The 21,890-nt window shown below is 42.0% G+C and overlaps 1 protein-coding gene across 1 annotated transcript in view; it reads right to left on the reverse strand.

Moving 5' to 3' along the window:
- The window catches only part of MYO15A (myosin XVA), a 628,913-nt gene that overhangs the window by 203,808 nt on the left and 403,215 nt on the right, over positions 1-21,890 (reverse strand). The window contains 1 exon segment of the mRNA XM_053694925.1: positions 12,403-12,535. Within this exon segment, the coding sequence (XP_053550900.1) occupies positions 12,403-12,535 (133 nt within the window).

Consider the following 21,890-nt stretch of genomic DNA (forward strand, 5'->3'; position numbering starts at 1 on the left):
AGCTGCTAGATGTAGGAATGAAAAATAAGAGATGTTATCAGTAACTCTTCAATTAAGAATTTATGAGGCTGTTGGAGAGTGAGGAAAACTCTCAGTGTAACGCTTGTGCTGTGAATCCTTTCTCAATTAACCAGCAATGAATGCTGGGGGGAAGTGCTTGATATAGGAGGCTCTTAAAGGGACAGATCATTAGCAAGCAGTAACCCTGACAATCACAAATTCTCACAGGAAATAAAGGACATCCCGCCCCTAAATGTAGCCTGCAAACCATGATTTATAAATTTGAAACCCATCAGTGTAAAGGCACTCGCTGAGAGAAACACGTAGCCACTGCTGGATTAAAACTCTTAAACTTCAACTTTAAAGGCAGCAAAGTTTACCACTAAGTCAGCGTTGGAAACCATAGCAGTTATCAAACCTGGAAAAAATTATACAAGTATCTAAAAACACAAAGGCCCAGATTACGAGTTTGCGTTAGAAGCTATGCGGTGCTAACGAGCAGTTTTGTCTCACCGCCCACTTACCTACAGCGCTGGTATTACGGGTTTTTACAAACCGTCGTTAAAAGACAAGAAGTGAGCATTGAGCAAAATGTTGCTCATTACCGCACTCCAATACCAATAGGATTGAACTTCAATGCTATTGCCTGATTGCATCAGCCAATAGGATTTTTTCTACCTTAATTCCGATTGTCTGATAGAATTCTATCAGCCAATCGGAATCTAAGGGACGCCATCTTGGATGATGTCACTTAAAGGTACCTTCATTCTGTTTTAGTCGTCGGAAGAAGAGGATGCTCCGCGTCGGATGTCTTGAAGATGGAGCCACTCCGCGCCGGATGGATGAAGATAGAAGATGCCGTCTGGATGAAGAATTCTGCCTGTCTGGAGGACCACTTCTGCCCGGCTTGGATGAAGACTTCTGCCCGTCTGGAGGACCACTTCGCCCGGCTTGGATGAAGATGTCGATCTTCAGGGGGTTAGTGTTAGGTTTTTTTAAGGGTGTATTGGGTGGGTTTATTTTTTAGATTAGGGGTTTGGGCTTGCAAAAGAGCTAACTGCCCTTTTAAGGGCAATGCCCATCCAAATGCCCTTTTCAGGGCAATGGGGAGCTTAGGTTTTAATTTGGGGGGTTGGTTGTGTGGGTGGTGGGTTTTACTGTTGGGGGGTAGTTTGTATTTTTTTTTACAGGTAAAAGAGCTGATTACTTTGGGAAAATGCCCCGCAAAAGGCCCTTTTAAGGGCTATTGGTAATTTAGTTTAAGCTAGGGTTTTTTTTTTATTTTGGGGGGCTTTTTTTATTTTAATAGGGCTATTAGATTAGGTGTAATTAGCTTAAATTTCTGTAATTTGTTTATTATTTTCTGTAATTTAGTGGGGTTTTTTTGTACTTTATCTAATTTAATTTAATTTAGGTAATTGTATTTAATTTAGTTAATTTATTTAATTATAGTGTAGTGTTAGGTGTAATTGTAACTTAGGTTAGGTTTTATTTTACAGGTACTTTTGTATTTATTTTAGCTAGGTAGTTATTAAATAGTTAATAACTATTTAGTAACTATTCTACCTAGTTAAAATAAATACAAACTTGCCTGTAAAATAAAAAAAAAATCCTAAAATAGCTACAATGTAACTATTAGTTATATTTTAGCTATCTTAGGGTTTATTTTACAGGTAAGTATTTAGTTTTAAATAGGAATAATTTAGTTAATGATAGAAATTTTTAGTTAGATTTCTTTTAATTATATTTAAGTTAGGGGGTGTTAGGGTTAGACTTAGATTTAGGGGTTAATAGTGGCGGCGACATTGGAGGCGGCAGATTAGGGGTTAATAAATGTAGGTAGGTGGCGGCGATGTTAGGGACGGCAGATTAGGGGTTAATAATATTTAACTAGCGTTTGCGAGACGGGGGTGCGGCGGTTTAGGGGTTAATATATTTATTATAGTGGCGGCGATGTCCGGTTCGACAGATTATTGGTTAAAAATTTTCTTTTAGTGTTTGCGATGTGGGAGGGCCTCGGTTTAGGGGTTAATAGGTAGTTTATGGGTGTTAGTGTACTTTTTAGCACTTTAGTTAAGAGTTTTATGCTACGGCGTTGTAGTGTAAAACTCTTAACTACTGACTTTAAAATACGGTACCAGTCTTGACAGGAGAGGGTCTACCGCTCACTTTTTGGCAGACTCGTAATACCGGCGCTATGCAAGTCCCATTGAAAAAAGAGGATATGCAATTTACGTAAGTGGATTTGCGGTATTTCAAAGTCTGGCTAAAAAAGTGAGCGGTACGCCTATACCTGCAAGACTCGTAATACTAGCGGACCGGCTAACGCTGCTTTTTAAGCCTAGCGCAAAACTCGTAATCTAGCCGAATGATTTTTAACTCAATATGAGTAAAATAACGTAAAATTTCTAGAAACAAAATAGAAATAAATATAAAAGTGTACTCAAAACACTAGTGAATAGAGTAAGGGACATAAAAACATGTGACAGATATACATAACAATCGCCTCAATACTCTGTACATAGAACCCCTACTGAGAAAGTAAGAGTCACATCAGTACATGATACTATCAACATAGAAGGAATCTAGAAACCTAGATCACTAAAAGAAATATAATATTCCCCCCATCCTTATCAGGAAACACTCTCAACATGAGAGAGATAGTATTATGACATATACATAAAAAATAACAGTATGAAGAACCTAATTAGAGTCCTAGAGTAAACCTAACTTAGGACAAAAAATTAAGAACTTAGAAAAAGTTCTAAAATGCTTAGACCCTCTACTGAGGTCCCATATAATATACTCTACAATAGAGTAAAAATAATAAATATAGAAATACTAAAATTTTAGTATATGGTACTTAATACAGAAAGGCCAAAATTGCAGGCATGAAAATGCTTTTCTATCAAACTGTCACAAGATGGCGCCAAACTCTAAGAAAACAAAACATTTACTGAATAAATGTAAAAAAGTCTTGAGCAAAAATACAGTCTCCATTGTAACGAGAAGTCACTTTAGAAATGTGTAACTGTACAATACAATAAATGGAGACTGTAAGAAGTGTAATAGGGCAGTATTATTTAAACACCCAATTCAAATAAAGCTCTGTGGCGTGAAAGTACCGCCATGATGAAAAGTAATAAAATATATCACTTAATAATGCAAATTATTATATGGAAACTCCAGAATTAATAAAAATGAAATATTTACAGCTGTTGTGCTAGGATAAAAATCCTAAACATTTGACACACTATTATTGCAGAGAAAAGATTGACCGTGTAAACACAACAGGGTCGTCACTGTAGATTACAATAAATCTCCTACAAAAACTTTAGGAGACCCCAAACATTAAGCCCGCAAGGTATAACAAAGAAAAGGCGCGCATTGCGTTTGCAATCGCCACAAACAGGGGATAGAGAGTTCACACTAAACATTGACAATGAAATAGGCCCCGCCCACGAAGCGGCCCTTTTCTCAATGTACATAAATGAACTGCGTCATGGTCATGAATAAAATGTCTTACATAAAAAAAACATAGGAGCGATACACAGAACAGGCTGACATCGTCTCTAGATGGGAATGACACACATTATAAGCGCTATAACATCCGCCAACAATGGCGGTTCTCTAGATGCTTACCCTCCATAAAGAGAGCAATTCTACACAAATCCGCTTATAGAACGCTTCCTTGTATAACGATCACCTTACTGTAATCTAGGATAGCAGAAGGAGGACACAATAAACAGGCATAACGGCCAGAAGCAAATGGCCATAATCTTTCACACATAACAAGCGCTTAAATTAACTGCACCATAACAGATTCCCAATAAGCTCCTTACAAAAAGAGAGGTTATAACATTGACACGTGCAATGACAATAAAAACCCCATAAACATTGAGCCTATAAGGATCATAAGACTGATTAACTTGCTATGCAGGGATTGCCTGCGGAAGTAAAAGTGTTAACCTGACACTCGGTCCCCCACATATTCAGTATGTTATAAGGACGATAAGTCTGAATTGACCTACTATGCAGGGATTGCATGAGGAGGTAAAAGTGTCACCCTGACACCCGGTCCCCCACTTATACAGTCAGGGCTATAAGAAGAAATACACAAGCAAAAATATTTCAGCACTCCAGGCAGGTACTGCAAGTCACCTAAGAGCCACCGCCTAAGGCCCAAATATATAATATAACAATAGCAGGAAGGTGACAGCAAATTCCAATTTTATTTTAGTAAAGACAAAAGTACAGGGCTAGAAATGCCCGGCAAGAATGCCTCAAAATCCCTGTCCCTGGCAGAAGCCAGATAGCTGCTCGCTGCAAAATATCCCTAAACAGAGGATATATAATGAGAATACAAACCCTATCTAAGGGTATCAGGTCCCAAAAGGTCCCTAATTAATATTTTCGTCCTTCGTCAAAGATATACTCCTGTTTTGTATGAAGTAATTAAGAAAAGGAATTAACCTCCAGGGTCTTCTGTTGTGGAGCAGTCACAACAGCTTCAGGTCTGTGAGCCTCATCCAACCGCTGACAGGGAACTGAAAACTTAAGAAAAACAGAGTTACCAACCCTGGTTTTCTATCTAAGGGGTAGCATACATTGTTGGAGTTTAAGGACTACCTTACTGACCTCCAACTGCTAATAGCCACCATTACTCTTACTAAAGAGATTGACATGGGCACAGCATTTCCCCAATCCTTGCTTGCAGGGAAAAGTATCCATTAAAGGATTAAAAAATGTATTTTCTTCAAACACCATCTTCGCACATCCTCCCTTGATAGAGGCAAAGAGAATGACTGGGGATTATGGGTAAGGGAAGTGACACTTAACAGCTCTGCTGGGGTGTTCTTTGCCTCCTCCTGCTGGCCAGGAGTTGAATTCCCACTAGTAATTGGAATGAAATCGTGAACTCTCCATGCCATAGGAAAGAAGGGAGCATTACGTATCCATCCAGCTGAGTTGGAGAAGCCATGAGCGCTAACCCGACACAGCACAATAGAGCAGAGGGTAAAAACTAAAGGCAAGTTACAAAAACTAGACGAATAAATGGACAGGTGCACAAACGGTCGAGGCAAGTTATTTAAATATCTTAGGTACGCGTAATAGAAGTGTGCTAAAAAGGTTGACACAAGCAAATCTGAGCAGCATACTAACAGACCTAACTACATGAACATGCACATGCAAACTAACACGAAACATGATAAACAAGCAAGGCACGCAAACAAGCCAACGTGTACTTAACAACAATAACGTGCTTGAAAAACTCCTATAAGTGCACTACACATAAAATAAAGTAATAAGCCAACAAGCAATAACCTATCCTTAACACGCCCAGAATAACCAACGTGCGCTAATAGAACATAGAGTATATAATAAGATAAGGCTCCTGCAGTCCATTTCCAATAAATACAGAATAAAAATCCCCTGGTAATGATGTACAACCCCAAGTGTACCTACTAATAGCCTATAGTCTAAGTGAGTGCCCACATTTGTAAACCTCAAACTTACCTAATAGGCACCCACACTACTGGACTTACTGTTTGTAGAAAAATACTGTTTCCAGTAGACAGCCAATCTAACACTGTATGCGTGACAGTAGAGGATCTTCGTGTGTGGATGTCAGGGTGCCAGGAATCAGACTGAGACGAGAAGTGCAAAAATAATCACACCTTTATTAATAGCAAAAAATAATAAAAAGTCCACAAGTCACATAACAAGCCAGGAATCAAAACCAGAGCTGGTAGTCAGACAAGCCGAGTCAGGAGCCAAAGCGAGTAGTCAGACAAGCCGGAATCAGGAACAAGGAGAACAGCAGAGTCAGGAACAAGCCAGGGATCAGGAACCAGGAAGGACATCAGACAGCCAGGTAATACACAGGAGCTCTCACAAACAGGTCTGAGACAACGCAAGGACAAAGCATACTGAACAGAGGCCCTTTAAATAATAAGTGATGACATCACAATTCTGAGATTGCATCCTGTCTCACATGGATGATGTAAACCAGTCTGGCCATAAAAGGAAGTGCAAGAAGTGAGCAGCATCCCCCACAATGCACCAAGTCAGGAAGAGAGGTGAGTAAAATGGCTGCCAGCAGCACATGGCAAACAAGTCAGGAAAAAAACCTGACAGTACCCTCCCCTCAACGACCCCTCCCCCGCGGGAGGACAAAAGGCTTATTGGGGAAACGGGCATGGAAGGCACGGAGGAGAGCGGGAGCATGAACATCAGAGGAGGGAACCCATGAACGCTCCTCTGGACCGTAGCCCCTCCAATGAACCAAATACTGTACGCGGCCCCTGGACATACGAGAGTCAATAATGCTGCTGACCTCATACTCCTCATGGTTGTCAACAAAGATAGGACGGGGACAAGGCAACACAGTGGTAAACCGATTACAAACCAATGGTTTCAAGAAGGAGACATGAAAAACATTGGAGATGCGCATTGCAGGAGGAAGGTCAAGAGCGTAGGCCACAGGATTGACCCGTCGGAGTATTCAAAAAGGACCAACATAACGGGGAGCCAGTTTATTGGAAGGCACACGAAGGTTCAAGTTGCGGGAGGACAGCCAAACTCTCTCACCAACCTGGTAGGAAGGTGCAGGCAGACGCCTACGATCAGCCTGGAACTTTTGGCGCTGCATAGAACGATGAAGGCAATCCTGAATCTGCACCCACGTGGAACGGAGATGCCGGAGATGCTCCTCCAAAGCCGGAATACCCTGAGACATGAATGAATCGGGCAACAAGGATGGTTGAAACCCATAATTCACCATGAACGGGGATAACTTGGAGGAAGCATTAATAGCACTATTACGAGCAAACTCTGCCCAAGGTAACAGTTCAGACCAATTATTGTGGTGATCTGAGACATAGCAACAGAGGAACTGTTCCAGAGCTTGATTAGACCGTTCCGCAGCCCCATTGGATTGAGGGTGATATGCCGAGGAAGAGAGCTGGATCCCCATTTGAGCACAAAAGGAACGCCAAAATCTGGAGACAAACTGGCTACCCCGGTCCGACACTATCTCCTTGGGTAACCCATGTAAACGGAAGACCTCGCGGGCAAAAATTGAAGCAAGCTCCTGAGCGATAGGCAACTTCTTCAAGGGAATGCAATTTGACATTTTAGAAAAACGGTCAACCACCATAAGGATAACAGTATTGCCATTGGAAACAGGGAGCTCAACAATCAAGTCCATGGAAAGATGTGTCCAAGGACGCTCACCATTAGCAATAGGTTGAAGAAGACCCACAGGAAGACATCGAGGAGTCTTATTCTGTGCACAAACTGAGCAGGAGGCAACATATGCGGCAACATCAGAACGAAGACCTGGCCACCAGAATTGTCGAGTGACAGACCAAATCATTTGGTTCTTGCCTGGGTGACCTGCGGCTTTAGGATAGTGGTAAGTGTGCAAAAGTTTAGTTCGAAGATTCTCAGGAACAAAACACTTACCACTAGGTTTCTCAGGAGGTGCATTGGTTTGTGCAGCCAGGATCTCCTCCCCCAAGGGAGAAGTCAAATTAGTACGTATGGTAGCCAAAATATGGTCAGGAGGTATAACTGGAGTAGGTACAGACTCCTCCTTGGACAGAGGTGAAAATTGTCGAGAGAGGGCATCAGCCCTAACATTCTTACTACCAGGCAGGTAGGAGACCACATCATTCAATCGAGACAAAAATAGCGCCCATCTGGCCTGTCGGGGCGACAAACGTTTTGCTTCAGATAGATAAGTTAAATTCTTGTGGTCAGTAAGAATGAGCAATGGCACGCTAGTACCCTCGAGAAGATGCCTCCTTTCCTTGAGTGCCAAAATTATGGCCAGTAATTCCCTGTCGCCAATTTCATAATTGCACTCCGCTGGAGACAATTTTTTAGAGAAGAAACCACACGGATGCAAGGAACCGTCAGGCGTAGGACGTTGAGACAAGAGGGCACCTACTCCAGTCTCAGACGCATCGACCTCAAGAACGAAAGGCAGGACAGGGTTAGGATGAGCCAGAACTGGAGCGGCAGCAAAGGCAGTCTTAAGACTATCAACAGCCTCAATGGCAGTAGGTGACCAATGGAGTGGATCATTCTCTTTACGGGTCATGTCTGTGATAGGTTTGACCAAGGAAGAAAAGTTTTTAATAAACTTTCTATAGTAATTGGCGAACCCCAAAAAACGTTGAATAGACCGAAGACCAACTGGGCGAGGCCACTGCAGAACTGCAGATAACTTGTCAGGATCCATGGAGAACCCTGCAATGGAGATAACATAACCTAGGAAGGTTACTTGAGTCTGATGGAACTCACATTTCTCAAGTTTACAAAACAGGCCGTTCTCACGTAGTCTCTGAAGAACCCGTGTAACATCAGAACGATGAGCCTCAAGTGTGGGTGAGTGTATGAGGATGTACACCACAACACACTGTTGCAACATATCTCGTAGGACATCATTAATAAATTCCTGGAAAACAGCAGGAGCATTACATAGGCCAAAGGGCATTACAAGATACTCATAATGCCCGCTCCTGGTGTTAAATGCTGTTTTCCATTCGTGGTCCTCCTTGATCCTAACGAGATTGTACGCTCCTCTCAAATCAAGCTTAGTAAAGACCGTAGCTCCCTTGAGGCGGTCAAAGAGTTCTGTAATGAGCGAAATAGGGTAAGCATTCTTAATGGTAAGACGATTAAGACCCCTTTTATCGATGCATGGTCTTAACTCGCCACCCTTTTTCTTCACAAAGAAGAAGCCAGTCCCTGCAGGAGAGCAGGATTTGCGGATGATCCCCCGCGACAGAGCATCGGAAACATACTCCTCCATAGCACAATTCTCTGCAACAGACAGAGGGTAAACCCGGCCCCGAGGAGGAATGGCTCCGGGTTGCAGGTCTATGGCACAATCGTAAGACCGGTGAGGAGGCAACGTACCGGCACGCATTTTGTCAAAAACGTCTAGAAACTCTCGGTACTCCTCTGGCAATTGAGATACTGAAGAAGTGCACAAGACTTTAACTGGTTTCTAAAAACAAGTAGAAATACATTGCAGAGACCACGACAAAATTTCGGACCTGCGCCAGTCGAGACTGGGATTGTGCTTTTGGAGCCAGGGATAACCCAGAACAACCGGAAAATTGGGAGAGTTTATCACCTGGAACTGGAGGGTTTCAAAATGGAGAGCCCCAACAGCCATGGACAACGGAGCGGTTTTGTGATTAACGAGTGCGGGCTGAAGGGGCCTGCCATCAATGGCCTCAATAGCAAGCGGAACGGACCAAGGCAAAACAGGAATGGAGTGTTTCGATACAAAATCACTGTCAATGAAATAGCCCGCAGCACCGGAGTCAACAAGAGCCTGAGTGACTATGGAGGAGTCCATCCAGGAAAGGACAACTGTGACCAAAGGTTTCTCCTTTAGCAGTTCCGGGGACAAGGATAAACCACCTAAGGTCTGCCCCCGACAGGACCTTAGGTGTGAGCGTTTCCCGGCCATGTAGGAAAAGACTTCAAAAGGTGGCCCTGTAACCCACAATAGAGGCAGAGCCCCTCCCTCCTCCTAAAGGCCCTCTCCGCCGCGGAGAGATGTGTGAATCCCAACTGCATCGGCTCAGCAGTACCTGGTGACTCGGGACCAGGATGCATGGGAGGAGAGGGAGGCATGGGTGGGAACGAACACGTAGGAGACAACGGTACAGGAGGATTCGGCAAGCGCTCCTTGAAAGAAGGCCTCTAACTTAGTCTGATATCAATTAGGTTCAAAAAAGACACCAATGCCTCGAGATCCTCTGGTAAATCTCTGGCAGCAACTTCGTCTTTAATCGCATCAGAGAGCCCATGAAAGAAGGCGGCAACAAGGGCTTCATTGTTCCAGCCTACCTCTGCTGCAAGCGTACGGAACTCAATGGCATACTGAGCAACCGATCTTGTACCTTGCTGAATGGACATGAGTAGTTTAGCAGCAGAGGAGGAGCGAGCTGGAACATCAAATACCCTTCGAAAGGAGGCCACAAATTCAGGGTAATTTGAAATCACAGGTTTATTAGTCTCCCCACAAGGGATTAGCCCAGGCAAGAGCTGTGTCAGAGAGTAATGAGATGAGAAATCCCACCTTAGCTCTGTCAGAGAGAAACGCCTGAGGTAACATCTCAAAGTAAATGCCCACCTGGTTCAAAAACCCTCTGCACTGATTAGGATCGCCTCCATATCGCTGAGGTAGAGGTGCAGAACCGGACATGCTCCTGGTAGGCATAGGTGCAGCAGCGGAAACAGGAGCAGCCATAACTTGCGGGACACTTTGATCCAAATGTGCAGTGAGAGTCAGCAGGGTTTGCAGGTCTAGTGCAAATTGATCCAAACGGTGATCCTGTTCATCCATCCTGGAAATTATGGCAGGTAAAGGTGGATTATTAGCACCATCAGGATTCATGGTCCTTGCGTAATGTCAGGGTGCCAGGAATCAGACTGAGACGAGAAGTGCAAAAATAATCACACCTTTATTAATAGCAAAAAATAATAAAAAGTCCACAAGTCAAATAACAAGCCAGGAATCAAAACCAGAGCTGGTAGTCAGACAAGCCGAGTCCGGAGCCAAAGAGAGTAGTCAGACGAGCCGGAATCAGGAACAAGGAGAACAGCAGAGTCAGGAACAAGCCAGGGATCAGGAACCAGGAAGGACATCAGACAGCCAGGTAATACACAGGAGCTCTCACAAACAGGTCTGAGACAACGCAAGGACAAAGCATACTGAACAGAAGCCCTTTAAATAATAAGTGATGACATCACAATTCTGAGACTGCATCCTGTCTCACATGGATGATGTAAACCAGTCTGGCCATAAAAGGAAGTGCAGGAAGTGAGCAGCATCCCCCACAATGCACCAAGTCAGGAAGAGAGGTGAGTAAAATGGCTGCCAGCAGCACATGGCAAACAAGTCAGGAAAAAACCCTGACAGTGGAGTATAGCAAAGAACTAACAGGAAGAGGCGAGGGATTGGTTCCCGTGACACCTGTGGCAGGCTTGTGACTAACTCCTACTAAGTGTAATTGTGCCACTACCCCATACTCCAAAAGCTTCCCTCTGTCCAAACAGTAGCTCTCTGAGGGAACATGGACATTAAATCAGTCTGAGGGCCCCTCTCACAGAAAAACATCTGGTGCTCCTCAATTCTTCACCTTCCTCCTGCAGAGGCAAAGATAAGACTAGTTTCCAGTAAGGTGGAAGGAGTTTTAAGGGCTCTTGGAGTTTTGGGATCTATGCCTCCTCCTAGTAGCCAGGCGTATAATTCCCAGGAGTAATGGAGTGCGGACTCTCACCACCTTTATGAAAGAAATAAGTAGCTAAAATAACTACCGTAGTTAAAATTGTATAAAAAAGTAAAAAACTTAAATATTTTATTTTTCTCTAGTAAAATTAGTGGCTAAACAGGATTTTTCTTACAGATCTCTTCATACTCTATAAGCATTTTATACCTTCAGGTCTCGCTGTTGTATCCTGCCAAATTTATGCACTTATTGCATTGATTGAAAGAGACATGTATGCAAAGCTAGGGGCAAATGCAAGTTAAAGTGCACTAAAAACAGCTCAATTTGATTTATATTTGCTTAAAATCATGTAGCTATCAATGTTGGGCACTTCCTATTACATTTGCTCTCCCCTGCAAGATATTCCATTCAAGAGAACTTCTTTTTCTATGAGAGGTAGCTTGCCACTCTCAGGGGCGTTCAGGGTTCAGCGCACTTTTTTAGAGAATTGATTAAGACCAGCAAATGAGAAGGTCTGGGAGATGTCTACCCATGCCCTGTGTACTGCTGTGTAAGAATATGATGTTCCAGATTACAATGAAGGTGCTTAGCATATATTAAAAATACAGAAAAGCAGACAAATACAAAACACCAAGGACCAAACCAACACAAAAAGTATTTATTTAAAAAAGGCAATGAATGTGGAGCAGTGTTTCTCAACTCCAGTCTTTAACTACCCATAACAGGGCAGATTTACATGATATCTGGGCTCTAGCACAGGTGACATAATCAGCTGATGGGTGAGAGCAGGTTAGTAACCATGGTTACTGATCAGCTGATTATTTCACCAGCGCTCTAGTTAAGATATCATGAAAATCTGGCCTGATAGGGGAACTTCAGGACTGTGGTTGAGAAACACTGACGTAGATGAACCGCAGCAAAAATAAATATAACTATAAAGAACCTTTTAGCTTAAAATTACTAAAATATGGAGAAGCTCTGCTACAAATTGTGTTACATATGGGATGATGACAGAATGCAATTTCTATACATGATATTACTACAAACCTAAAGAAAGTCAGTTAAAGGACTGCATGTTAGACTTAACCTTCTCTTTTACACCACTTTCAGTCCTCTCTTGAGAAGGGTAGTCTGGAAAGGTTACCTTTGGTACGTAGGACATGTTTGACACTTGCGTTGGTCCAGTGAGTGGTCGACTGGGCATCTGACCTCTTAGAATCTTCAGGGCTTCTTCATGAGGATCTATCTTCCTATTGAAGAGCTTTATAGGCTCTTTCCTACAAGCACAGATAAACGTTATAAATTATCACTCAGGATAGCCATATTGTGGCCCTGGTAAGAATAGATTTTTTTGGGTAGATAATATAAAGATTCTTACTTCAGATAACTACAGATATAAACTAGTGAGTGTTTTGCAAAATATAAGTTTAAAACTCATTTCAGTGATACCTATTAATCAGTTTTAAATAGGACAACCCCTTGAGTGCATATTTTTATTTGCATGAAAAAGTAAAATGGGGAAAATAAATTGCAAGGATTTTGATGCTGTAAGCCAGTACACACTTTTTTCCATCCAATGGCGTTTTAAAATTAAAGGCAAACACTGATATTCCTACACTTTCCCTTCTACATACTGCCCCAACTTCTTTTTCCATCTTTTTCATGTTCTTTGGAAAAATGATTTTGTGTCCATCCATGCTCTCTTCTCCTGTAGACTGAACATACAAAGAAACAGTGGTGTCACTAGGGGGGTGCGGGCCGCACCTGGGTGACACCCTCCAGGGGGTGACACCACAAAAAAAATTTTTTATTGAAATTCAAAGAAATACAATGTAGAGATGCATAGATTTTTTTATTAGAAGGGCCGGAATTTGTGAACCTTAGTGGGACTGGGGAAGTTGTATACACTTAATTTTTTTGCCCCTTGAGCCAGCGCTGCAATTTCAACAAATAGTTTTCCCGGCTGCTTTTGTTTGTTTGTACTTTGCTCGTCCCCTGCCCAATTTCACTATGAATGTTGTGAGCGTGCCATGGGGCTTGCGAAGTTGCGCTGCTAGCCTAAACCTGCCTGCCTATCTGTGCTCACTCAGTGACGTGTGGAGCAGTGGAGTCACTCACTGCTGTGCTGTCTCTCTAAACGGGAACTGGGAAATCGTGAGGGGGATGCCTGGCACCTGACCGCATGACTGTCTGACACTGTCTCTAAAGTGAAGGAGCCACGTATGATGCCCACCAGACCGGTACGGTTACGGTACACTAAGTGCACACTGAAGAGGTAGGAGGGGAGAGCGGGCGGGGGTCTGGGGGTGGGCGGAGTGCAGAGGTGATTGGCCATTAGAAGCGGTAGGCATGCGGCCCGGGGCTGTGCACTGACAGACTTGGAACAGAGTCAGAGAGCAGAATTTTCATAGTTTGCGTGCCTAAACCTTTTCTTCAGTGATTTATTTCAGAGTGCTCTGTTTATCTTTCATTTGATGCTCTGCTGAGCCAGGGAGCATTTGTAACAGCCAAAAGAATGCGAGCTCAACCCTACTGGCTGATTGGATCAGCCAATAGGATTGAAATTCAATCCTATTGGCTGATTGCATCAGCCAATAGGATTTTTTCTACCTTAATTCCGATTGGCTGATAGAATTCTATCAGCCAATCGGAATCTAAGGGACGCCATCTTTGATTACATCACTTAAAGGAACCTTCATTCAGTAAGAAGACTCCGGATGAAGAGGATGCTCTGCGTCGGATGTATTGAAGATGGAGCCGCTCCGCGTCGGATGGATGAAGATAGAAGATCCCGTCTGAATGAAGACTTCTGCCCGTATGGAGGACCACTTCGCCCGGCTTGGATGAAGACTTCTCCCGGCTTCGTTGAGGACTTCGGCCTGGTTGGATGAAAACTTCTGCCGCTTCCTTGAGGATGGATGTCCGGTCTTCAGAACAGTAAGTCGATCTTCAGGGGGTTAGTGGTAGTTTTTTTTAAGGGTGTATTGGGTGGGTTTTATTTTTAGGTTAGGGCTGTGGGCCACAAAAGAACTAACTGCCCTTTTAAGGGCAATGCCCATCCAAATGCCCTTTTCAGGCAGGTTTTTTAAGTTAGGCTTTTATTTGGGGGGTTGGTTGTGTGGGTTGTGGGTTTTACTGTTGGGGGTATTTGTATTTTTTTTTTTACAGGTAAAAGAGCTGATTTCTTTGGGGCAATGCCCCGCAAAAGGCCCTTTTAAGGGCTATTGGTAGTTTAGTTTAGGCTAGGGTTTTCTTTTTATTTTGGGGGGGCTTTTTTTATTTTGATAGGGCTATTAGATTAGGTGTAATTAGTTTAAAGATCTGTAATTTGTTTTTTATTTTCTGTAATTAAGTGTTATTTTGTGATTTAGCTATTTTAATTTATTTAATTGTATTTAATTTAGTTAATTTATTTAATTGTAGTGTAGTGTTAGGTGTTATTGTAACTTAGGTTAGATTTTATTTTACAAGTCAATTTGTATTTATTTTAGCTAGGTCGTTATTAAATAGTTAATAACTATTTAATAACTATTCTACCTAGTTAAAATAAAAATAAACTGTAAGATAGATACAATGTAACTATTAGTTATATTGTAGCTAGCTTAGGGTTTATTTTATAGGTAAGTATTTAGTTTCAAATAGGAATAATTTAGTTAATTATAGTAATTTTATTTAGATTTATTTAAATTATATTTAAGTTAGGGGGTGTTGGGGTTAGGGTTAGGTTTAGGGGTTAATACATTTAATATAGTGGCGGCGACGTTGGGGACGACAGATTAGTGGTTAATAAATATAATGTAGGTGGCGGCGATGTTAGGGGTGGCAGATGAGGCGTTAATAATATTTAACTAGTGTTTGCAAGGCGGGAGTGCGGCGGTTTAGGGGTTAATATGTTTATTATAGTGGCGGCGATGTCCGGAGCGGCAGATTAGGGGTTAAAAATTTTATTATAGTATTTGCGATGCAGGAGGGCCTTGGTTTAGGGGTTAATAGGTAGTTTATGGGTGTTAGTGTACTTTTTAGCACTTTAGTTATAAGTTTTATGCTACGGCGTTGTAGTGTAAAACTCATAACTACTGACTTTAAAATGTGTTAGGAATCTTGACGGGGTAAGGTGTACCGCTCACTTTTTGGCCTCCCAGGACAGACTCGTAATACCGGCGCTATGGAAGTCCCATAGAAAAAAGACTTTACGAAGTTTACGTAAGTCGGTTTGCGGTAAGACCAAAGAAGTGTGCGGTGCCCCTAAACCTGCAAGACACGTATTTTTCCCTTAATGTGTTTCCAATTACTTTTTTACCAGCTGCAGAGTATAAAATGTATGAGATTTGCTTTTTAAGGTTTAATTGTGTATATGAATTAGCTGATTTTGTGTTTTGAAGCCACAACCTAATAAAATGGGTTGCGCTTGTAGGTATAATCAGATCTTATTACTTTACCACATTGTGTACATAAACTTGCTTCTTTAGCTTATATCTATCCATAAACCAATCACCAATTCTTGGAGAGAACAATGGAAAATTAACATTTTATTACCTTTATTATCTCTTATATACCCACTGTGTAATTTCTTCTGCTGACTGTGTTAAGCTTGGCCTTGAGGCCAAAAACTTTCAGGATGGGTGGGGATACCACAGGCTAAATGAACTATTTTAAATGCCAATATAAGGGTAATGGATATAATTTTAAACAATGTAATACACTCCAGCAGGTAAAGTGGATAATTGGGAACAAATTAAAGGAGAGACAATTTTTCAGTAAACTGTCCCTTTAATATAATGTTTTTAAACAACTGGCAGGAAAGTAACTACATCACTGTTTGTTAATATATTGCTCACAATCTTGTAATAAAAAGTTAGTTCTGTGGTTCTGTGGAAGGGGGGGGGGGGGCAAAGAGCTGCAGGCAAGCCACAACTGTCTCCCTGACACCATGTAGGGAGAGGTAGATGCAGACTGAAAGTTTGGTTCAGTGTTGCTTTTGGGTATCATCACAGTGTTGAACCTAGACTGTTCCTGTTGTGATGCAGACTGAAAGAAGTTGGTTAAAGGTACACTGAACCCACATTTTTTCTTTTGTGGTTCAGATAGAGCATGCAATTTTAAGCAACTTTCTAATTTACTCCTATTATCAAATTTTCTTCATTCTCTTGGTATCTTTATTTGAAATGCAAGAATGTAAGTTTAGATACTGTCCCATTTTTGGTGAACAACCTGGGTTGTCCTTGCTAATTGGTGGATAAATTCATCCACCAATAAAAAAGTGCTGTCCAGAGTTCTAAACCTAAACAAAGCTTAGATGCCTTCTTTTTCAAATAAAGATACCAAGAAAACGAAGAAAAATTGATAATAGGAGTAAATTTGAAAGTTGCTTAAAACTGCATGCTCTATCTGAATCACAAAATAAAAATTTGGGTTCAGTGTCCCTTTAAGTGTTGCTTTTTGGGTATCATCATTGTTGAACCTGGACTGTTCCTGTTGAGATGACTTAAAGGGACTTTAAACCCAAATATTTTCTTTCAAAATTCAGGCAGAGAATACGATTTTGAACAACATTCCAATTTACTTCTATTATTTAATTTGCTTCATTATTTAGATAGCCTTAGTTAAAGAAATAACAATGCACACGGGTGAGCCAATCACATGAGGCATCTATGTGCAGCCACCAATCAGAAGCTACTGAGCCTATCTAGATATGCTTTTCAGGAAATAATATTAAGAGAATGAAGCAAATTAGATAATAGAAGTAAATTAGAAAGTTGTTTAAAATGGTATTCTCTATCTGAATCATGAAAGAAAAAATTGGGGTTTAATGTTCCTTTAAACATCCTCTACAAAGTGTTTGCCACCTGATGAGATGAAGTTCCTCCTGTGTGTGATGACTGTTATATTCTTCCCTGCCAGTGTGTGCCATCTTTTGCAACTAACAAGCCATTAACAATCAAAGCTTAGTATTACCTAATGTATAATCATTTCTTTGTGTAGCATAAATTGTCAATAAAAGTTATCTATTTCACACATTTCCTGTGTCCTCCCTTTATTCAATACTAATAGTTACCTAAGTGGTCTCCCTGGTGCAAACAGAGGTTTACTCTGTAGTTAGATTTATCCATTTTCATTCTAATATGGGGGAACCTCTCCCTTGACTATGTGTCTATTAACCAATCCATTATGCCACCTTAGTTGTACTGGAAAAGGAATCTGATGAAAGATGCAGCCTCCATTTACTGAGGAAGTTCTCCTGTATGGGTCTCATTTACCACCTTGCCCAGCTTACCAAAATCTTGAGAACCTGGTCTAGGAACGCTGGATTTGTGAAATTGTGGAAATAAGATATTTATAACACAGTAGACTCTTTGAGCCTATCTATCAAGCTCCGAATGGAGCTTGATGCCCCGTGTTTCTGGCGAACCTTCAGGCTCGCCAGAAACAGCAGTTATGAAGCAGCGGTCACAAAGACCGCTGCTCCATAACCCTATCCGCCTGCTCTGAGCAGGCGGACAGGAATCACCACAATTCAACCCGATCGAGTACAATCGGGTTGATTGACACCCCCTGCTGGCGGCCCATTGGCTGCGAGTCTGCAGGGGGCGGCGTTGCACCAGCTGCTGGTGCAATGTTAAATGCGGAGAGCGTATTGCTCTCCACATTTAGCGAGGTCTTGCGGACCTGATCCGCACTGTCGGATCAGGTCCGCAAGACCTTTAGTAAATAGGGGCCTTTCAATACTATTAAGAACCCGGAAACCAGGAGACTGCAATGTACGTACCAAGGTTTCTTTGAAGTAGGATAACCTTGATATCCCAGTAAGCAAACCATTATTGTGATTTCATCTGGTAAATCTTTCAGGGCCTCTCCTCTTAGACTGTGTCTAAGATTTCCAAATTGAGATTTTTGGAGATCTGGAATGAAACTGAGATTTGTGCCTGAAAGGATAAGTAAAGTCTGATTTAACTATATTTTCTTTTCTGTTGTGTCTTTAAAAATCTAGATCCAGCAGGCAATAAAAGGGTGAATAGTGAACCAATATTACTATACAAACCAAAACCAAATAGGCAATATCAGTGCAAGAATTAACTAATGAAAATAACGCAGTCCTTATATGGGAAGTCTTCCAGTGAAGATTCCTCAAAAGAGAAAAGAAAGCAGGACCATAGTGTGAAACTGTTAAACTTGCTTAATTCAATACACCTGTGTCAATATACTCACATATTCCAGAGCCTCAACAACTCTGGGTATTGCACTTTATTTAAAGAACTCCTTACGGATAATGGATACAATGAGTAACAAAACTTTTTTGCATCATAAAAAGTATCTGGATTTCCGCACAGTTAAGAATCAAACACACAAAGTGTGTTACAATTCTTAGTTATATAAACAGCGTTTGTTAAACACAGTGTTCGGTTAGTGCCATAAATTAAGTCCCACTCTTCCTGGTGATCAGCAGTCTACTACTTCCTTGCAAATGCAAATGTTTTGATGGCCTAATTCTTGCTTCAGAAGGTTCACCAAGTGCCTGATTTCCTAGGTAGTAGATCCAATAGTGAGGCCAAGAAAATGTAACCCTTGCATGGATGTGCACACATAAAATTATGTAATTCCTTCCACTACCAGACCATGCCACTAATAGACCATGAGGGAAAGAGAAGCTGAGGATCCGAAACATTGCAGACCAGGTAAGCCCATTCCAGAAACATGGTAAACATCAAATATCACAACACCTGGTACACATCGACAAAGACTACAAGGCACCAAAAACACAACCCACAAGCAGTCCAAGGCATGTCTGGCAGAAGGAACCAGAGTCTTAATTCAGTCTATGTGGTATATGAATAGGGGTCAGCTATGTGGAGAGACCTTATGACTATAAAAGAAGAGGGGTCAAGATCTATATACATCCTCTTGGGGCTATTTTAATTTCTGATGAGGAGAGAAAAATGAGGGAGAGAAGGATAGTGAAGAGAAAGATATAGAAAACAAGAAACAAAATATTGTTTGGTTAGGTTTGCTTTATATATTAGTCAAGACCCATTGGTACAAGAGAAGGTTATGACAAAGATCATACTTAAAATTCCTCTTATGGCTTAACATCCACAAAATTGAAGAATGATACTTAAAACTATCTAATTTTAAAATTGATCAACCATCAGTTTCTACCAGTGGCATTTAAGGGGAGGCGTGAGAGCAGTGACACTTTGCACTATTCTATGGAAACCACAAGCCGCAGCTTACAATGACACTTGCCATGTCATGGTGGAATAAGGCAAAGAGCAGGGTGTAGGTGGAACAAAGACACTGAGGTCAAAATCGCTCAGAATCTGTGTTGCATTTGTTGTTTTGGTCAATAAGTGCAAATTGAAATGTGAGTGAAGCAATTCTTTTGGTTAAGCAGAATCTGCTCTAGAGATCTGTGTGTGTGAACCCTGGATCAGATATAAATTCTGCAAACTAAAACTAAACTTCCATTAAACATAAAACAATAAACATCTGTTATGGGGGAGGTGCTGGCTTGTCAATTTTGTCAAAGGGCAGGGCCACTGCTAAATACTTTGAAAAACCCTGGTTTATACATAGGAAACCTCCTTCAACTGGAGAAGTTAAGGTTTGAGTCCCAATCCTTTTTAGTTTTATGATTAAATAAATTATTATCTGGTTTTCAAACGTGTTAAAAGAAAAAACAGCATTGTGGATAGCGCACCAGCACATTGTAGTATGAGCCAATAAGGACATTACTACTGCTTCCTATTCAAAGAAAGTGTACACAATGGCCTCTATTTATCAAGCCGTCAACCGCAAATACGCTGGAATTCCGCAGCGTAATTGTGGAGAGCTTGATTCGCCTTATTTATCAAAGGCTACAGACCGGCAAAAGTAGAATTTTGTGACGTAACATACGATCCGCCGGTCTCAGTCCGACACAGATCGATGCTTACGTCACAACAGATGTTCCGAATGCAAATTCGGCACTATCTAACTACTTTTGCTAGTTAACAAATTCCTAGCAGGTACGCTCGCCACTATTCCGGCCCAGCGTACCTGGTTTTCAATCCGCCGCCCTGGAGGCGGCGGATGCCATAGGAATCAATGGGAGTCTGAAAGCAGTCAAAGTTTATGTTTGCTGCTGCCCGATATCCCATTGATTCGTATGGGAGAATAAAGTAATTTTTACCCCTAACACCCTAACATGTACCCTGAGTCTAAACACCCCTAATCTGTCACCCCCTACACTGCCGCCACCTACATTATACTTATTAACCCCTAATCTGCCGCCCCTTACACCGCTGCCACCTACATTACACTTATTAACCCCTAATCTGCCGACCGACACCGCCTCCACCTACATTATACTTATAACCCCTGCCGCCCCCTACACCGCCACCACCTACATAAAGTTATTAACCCCTATCCTGCTGCTCCCGGAGCCCACTGCAACTAAATAAATGTATTAACCCCTAAACCGCCAGCCCCCCTCATCGCCATAAACTAAATTAACCTATTAACCCCTAAACCTAACAACCCGCTAACTGTATATTAAATATTAACTCATCCATATCTTATAATAAATTTAAACTTACCTTTAGATTTAAATTAAACTATATTAAACTAATAATTAAGCTATTCTAACTATTATAATAAAATTACATTAAACTATATTAAAGTAATAATTAACCTACCCTATTATAATAAAATTACATTAAACTATATTAAGTGACACGGGCGGGGCTGGGCGGGGCCAGATGCCGGGGCCGGCTGCCGAGAGCTCTGAAGAGGGTGGATAGAGAGAGCAGAAGAGGGGGGATAGAGAGAGGGAGAGAGAGACAGAAAAAGAGAGAGGGGGAGAGAGACAGCAAAAGAGAGAGGGAGAGAGACAGCAAAAGAGAGGGGGGAGAGAGACAGCAAAAGAGAGGGGGAGAGAGACAGAAAAAGAGAGGGGGAGAGAGACAGCAAAAGAGAGGGGGGAGACAGCAAAAGAGAGGAGGGAGAGAGACAGCAAAAGAGAGGGGAGAGAGACAGCAAAAGAGAGGGGAGAGAGAGCACAAAAGAGTGGGGTAGAGAGACAGCAAAAGAGAGGGGGAGAGAGCGCAAAAGAGAGGGGGGAGAGTGCGCAAAAGAGAGGGGGAGAGTGCGCAAAAGAGAGGGGGGAGAGTGCACAAAAGAGAGGGGGGAGAGTGCGCAAAAGAGAGGGTGAGAGAGCGCAAAAGAGAGGGGGGAGAGAGCGCAAAAGAGAGGGGGGAGAGAGAGCAAAAGAGGGGGGAGAGAGCGCAAAATAGAGGGGGAGAGAGCGCAAAAGAGAGGGGGAGAGAGAGCAAAAGAGAGGGAGAGAGAGAGCAAAAGAGAGGAGAGAGAGAGAAAACGAGAGGAGAGAGAGAACAAACGAGAGGAGAGAGAGTGCAAACGAGAGGAGAGAGAGCAAACAAGAGGGGGGAAGAGAGAGCAAAAGAGAGGGAGAGACAGCAAAAGAGGGGGAGAGAGAGAGAGAGAGAGCAAAAGAGGGGAAGAGAGAGCAAAAGAGAGGGGGGAGAGAGAGAGCAAAAGAGAGGGGGGAAGAGAGAGAAAAAAGAGAGGGGGGAGAGAGAGAGCAAAAGAGAGGGGGAGAGAGAGAGCAAAAAAGAGGGGGGATAGAGAAAAAGCAAG

The sequence above is a fragment of the Bombina bombina genome, chromosome 11 (genome assembly GCF_027579735.1).
Source record: "Bombina bombina isolate aBomBom1 chromosome 11, aBomBom1.pri, whole genome shotgun sequence".
Classification (NCBI taxonomy): domain Eukaryota; kingdom Metazoa; phylum Chordata; class Amphibia; order Anura; family Bombinatoridae; genus Bombina; species Bombina bombina.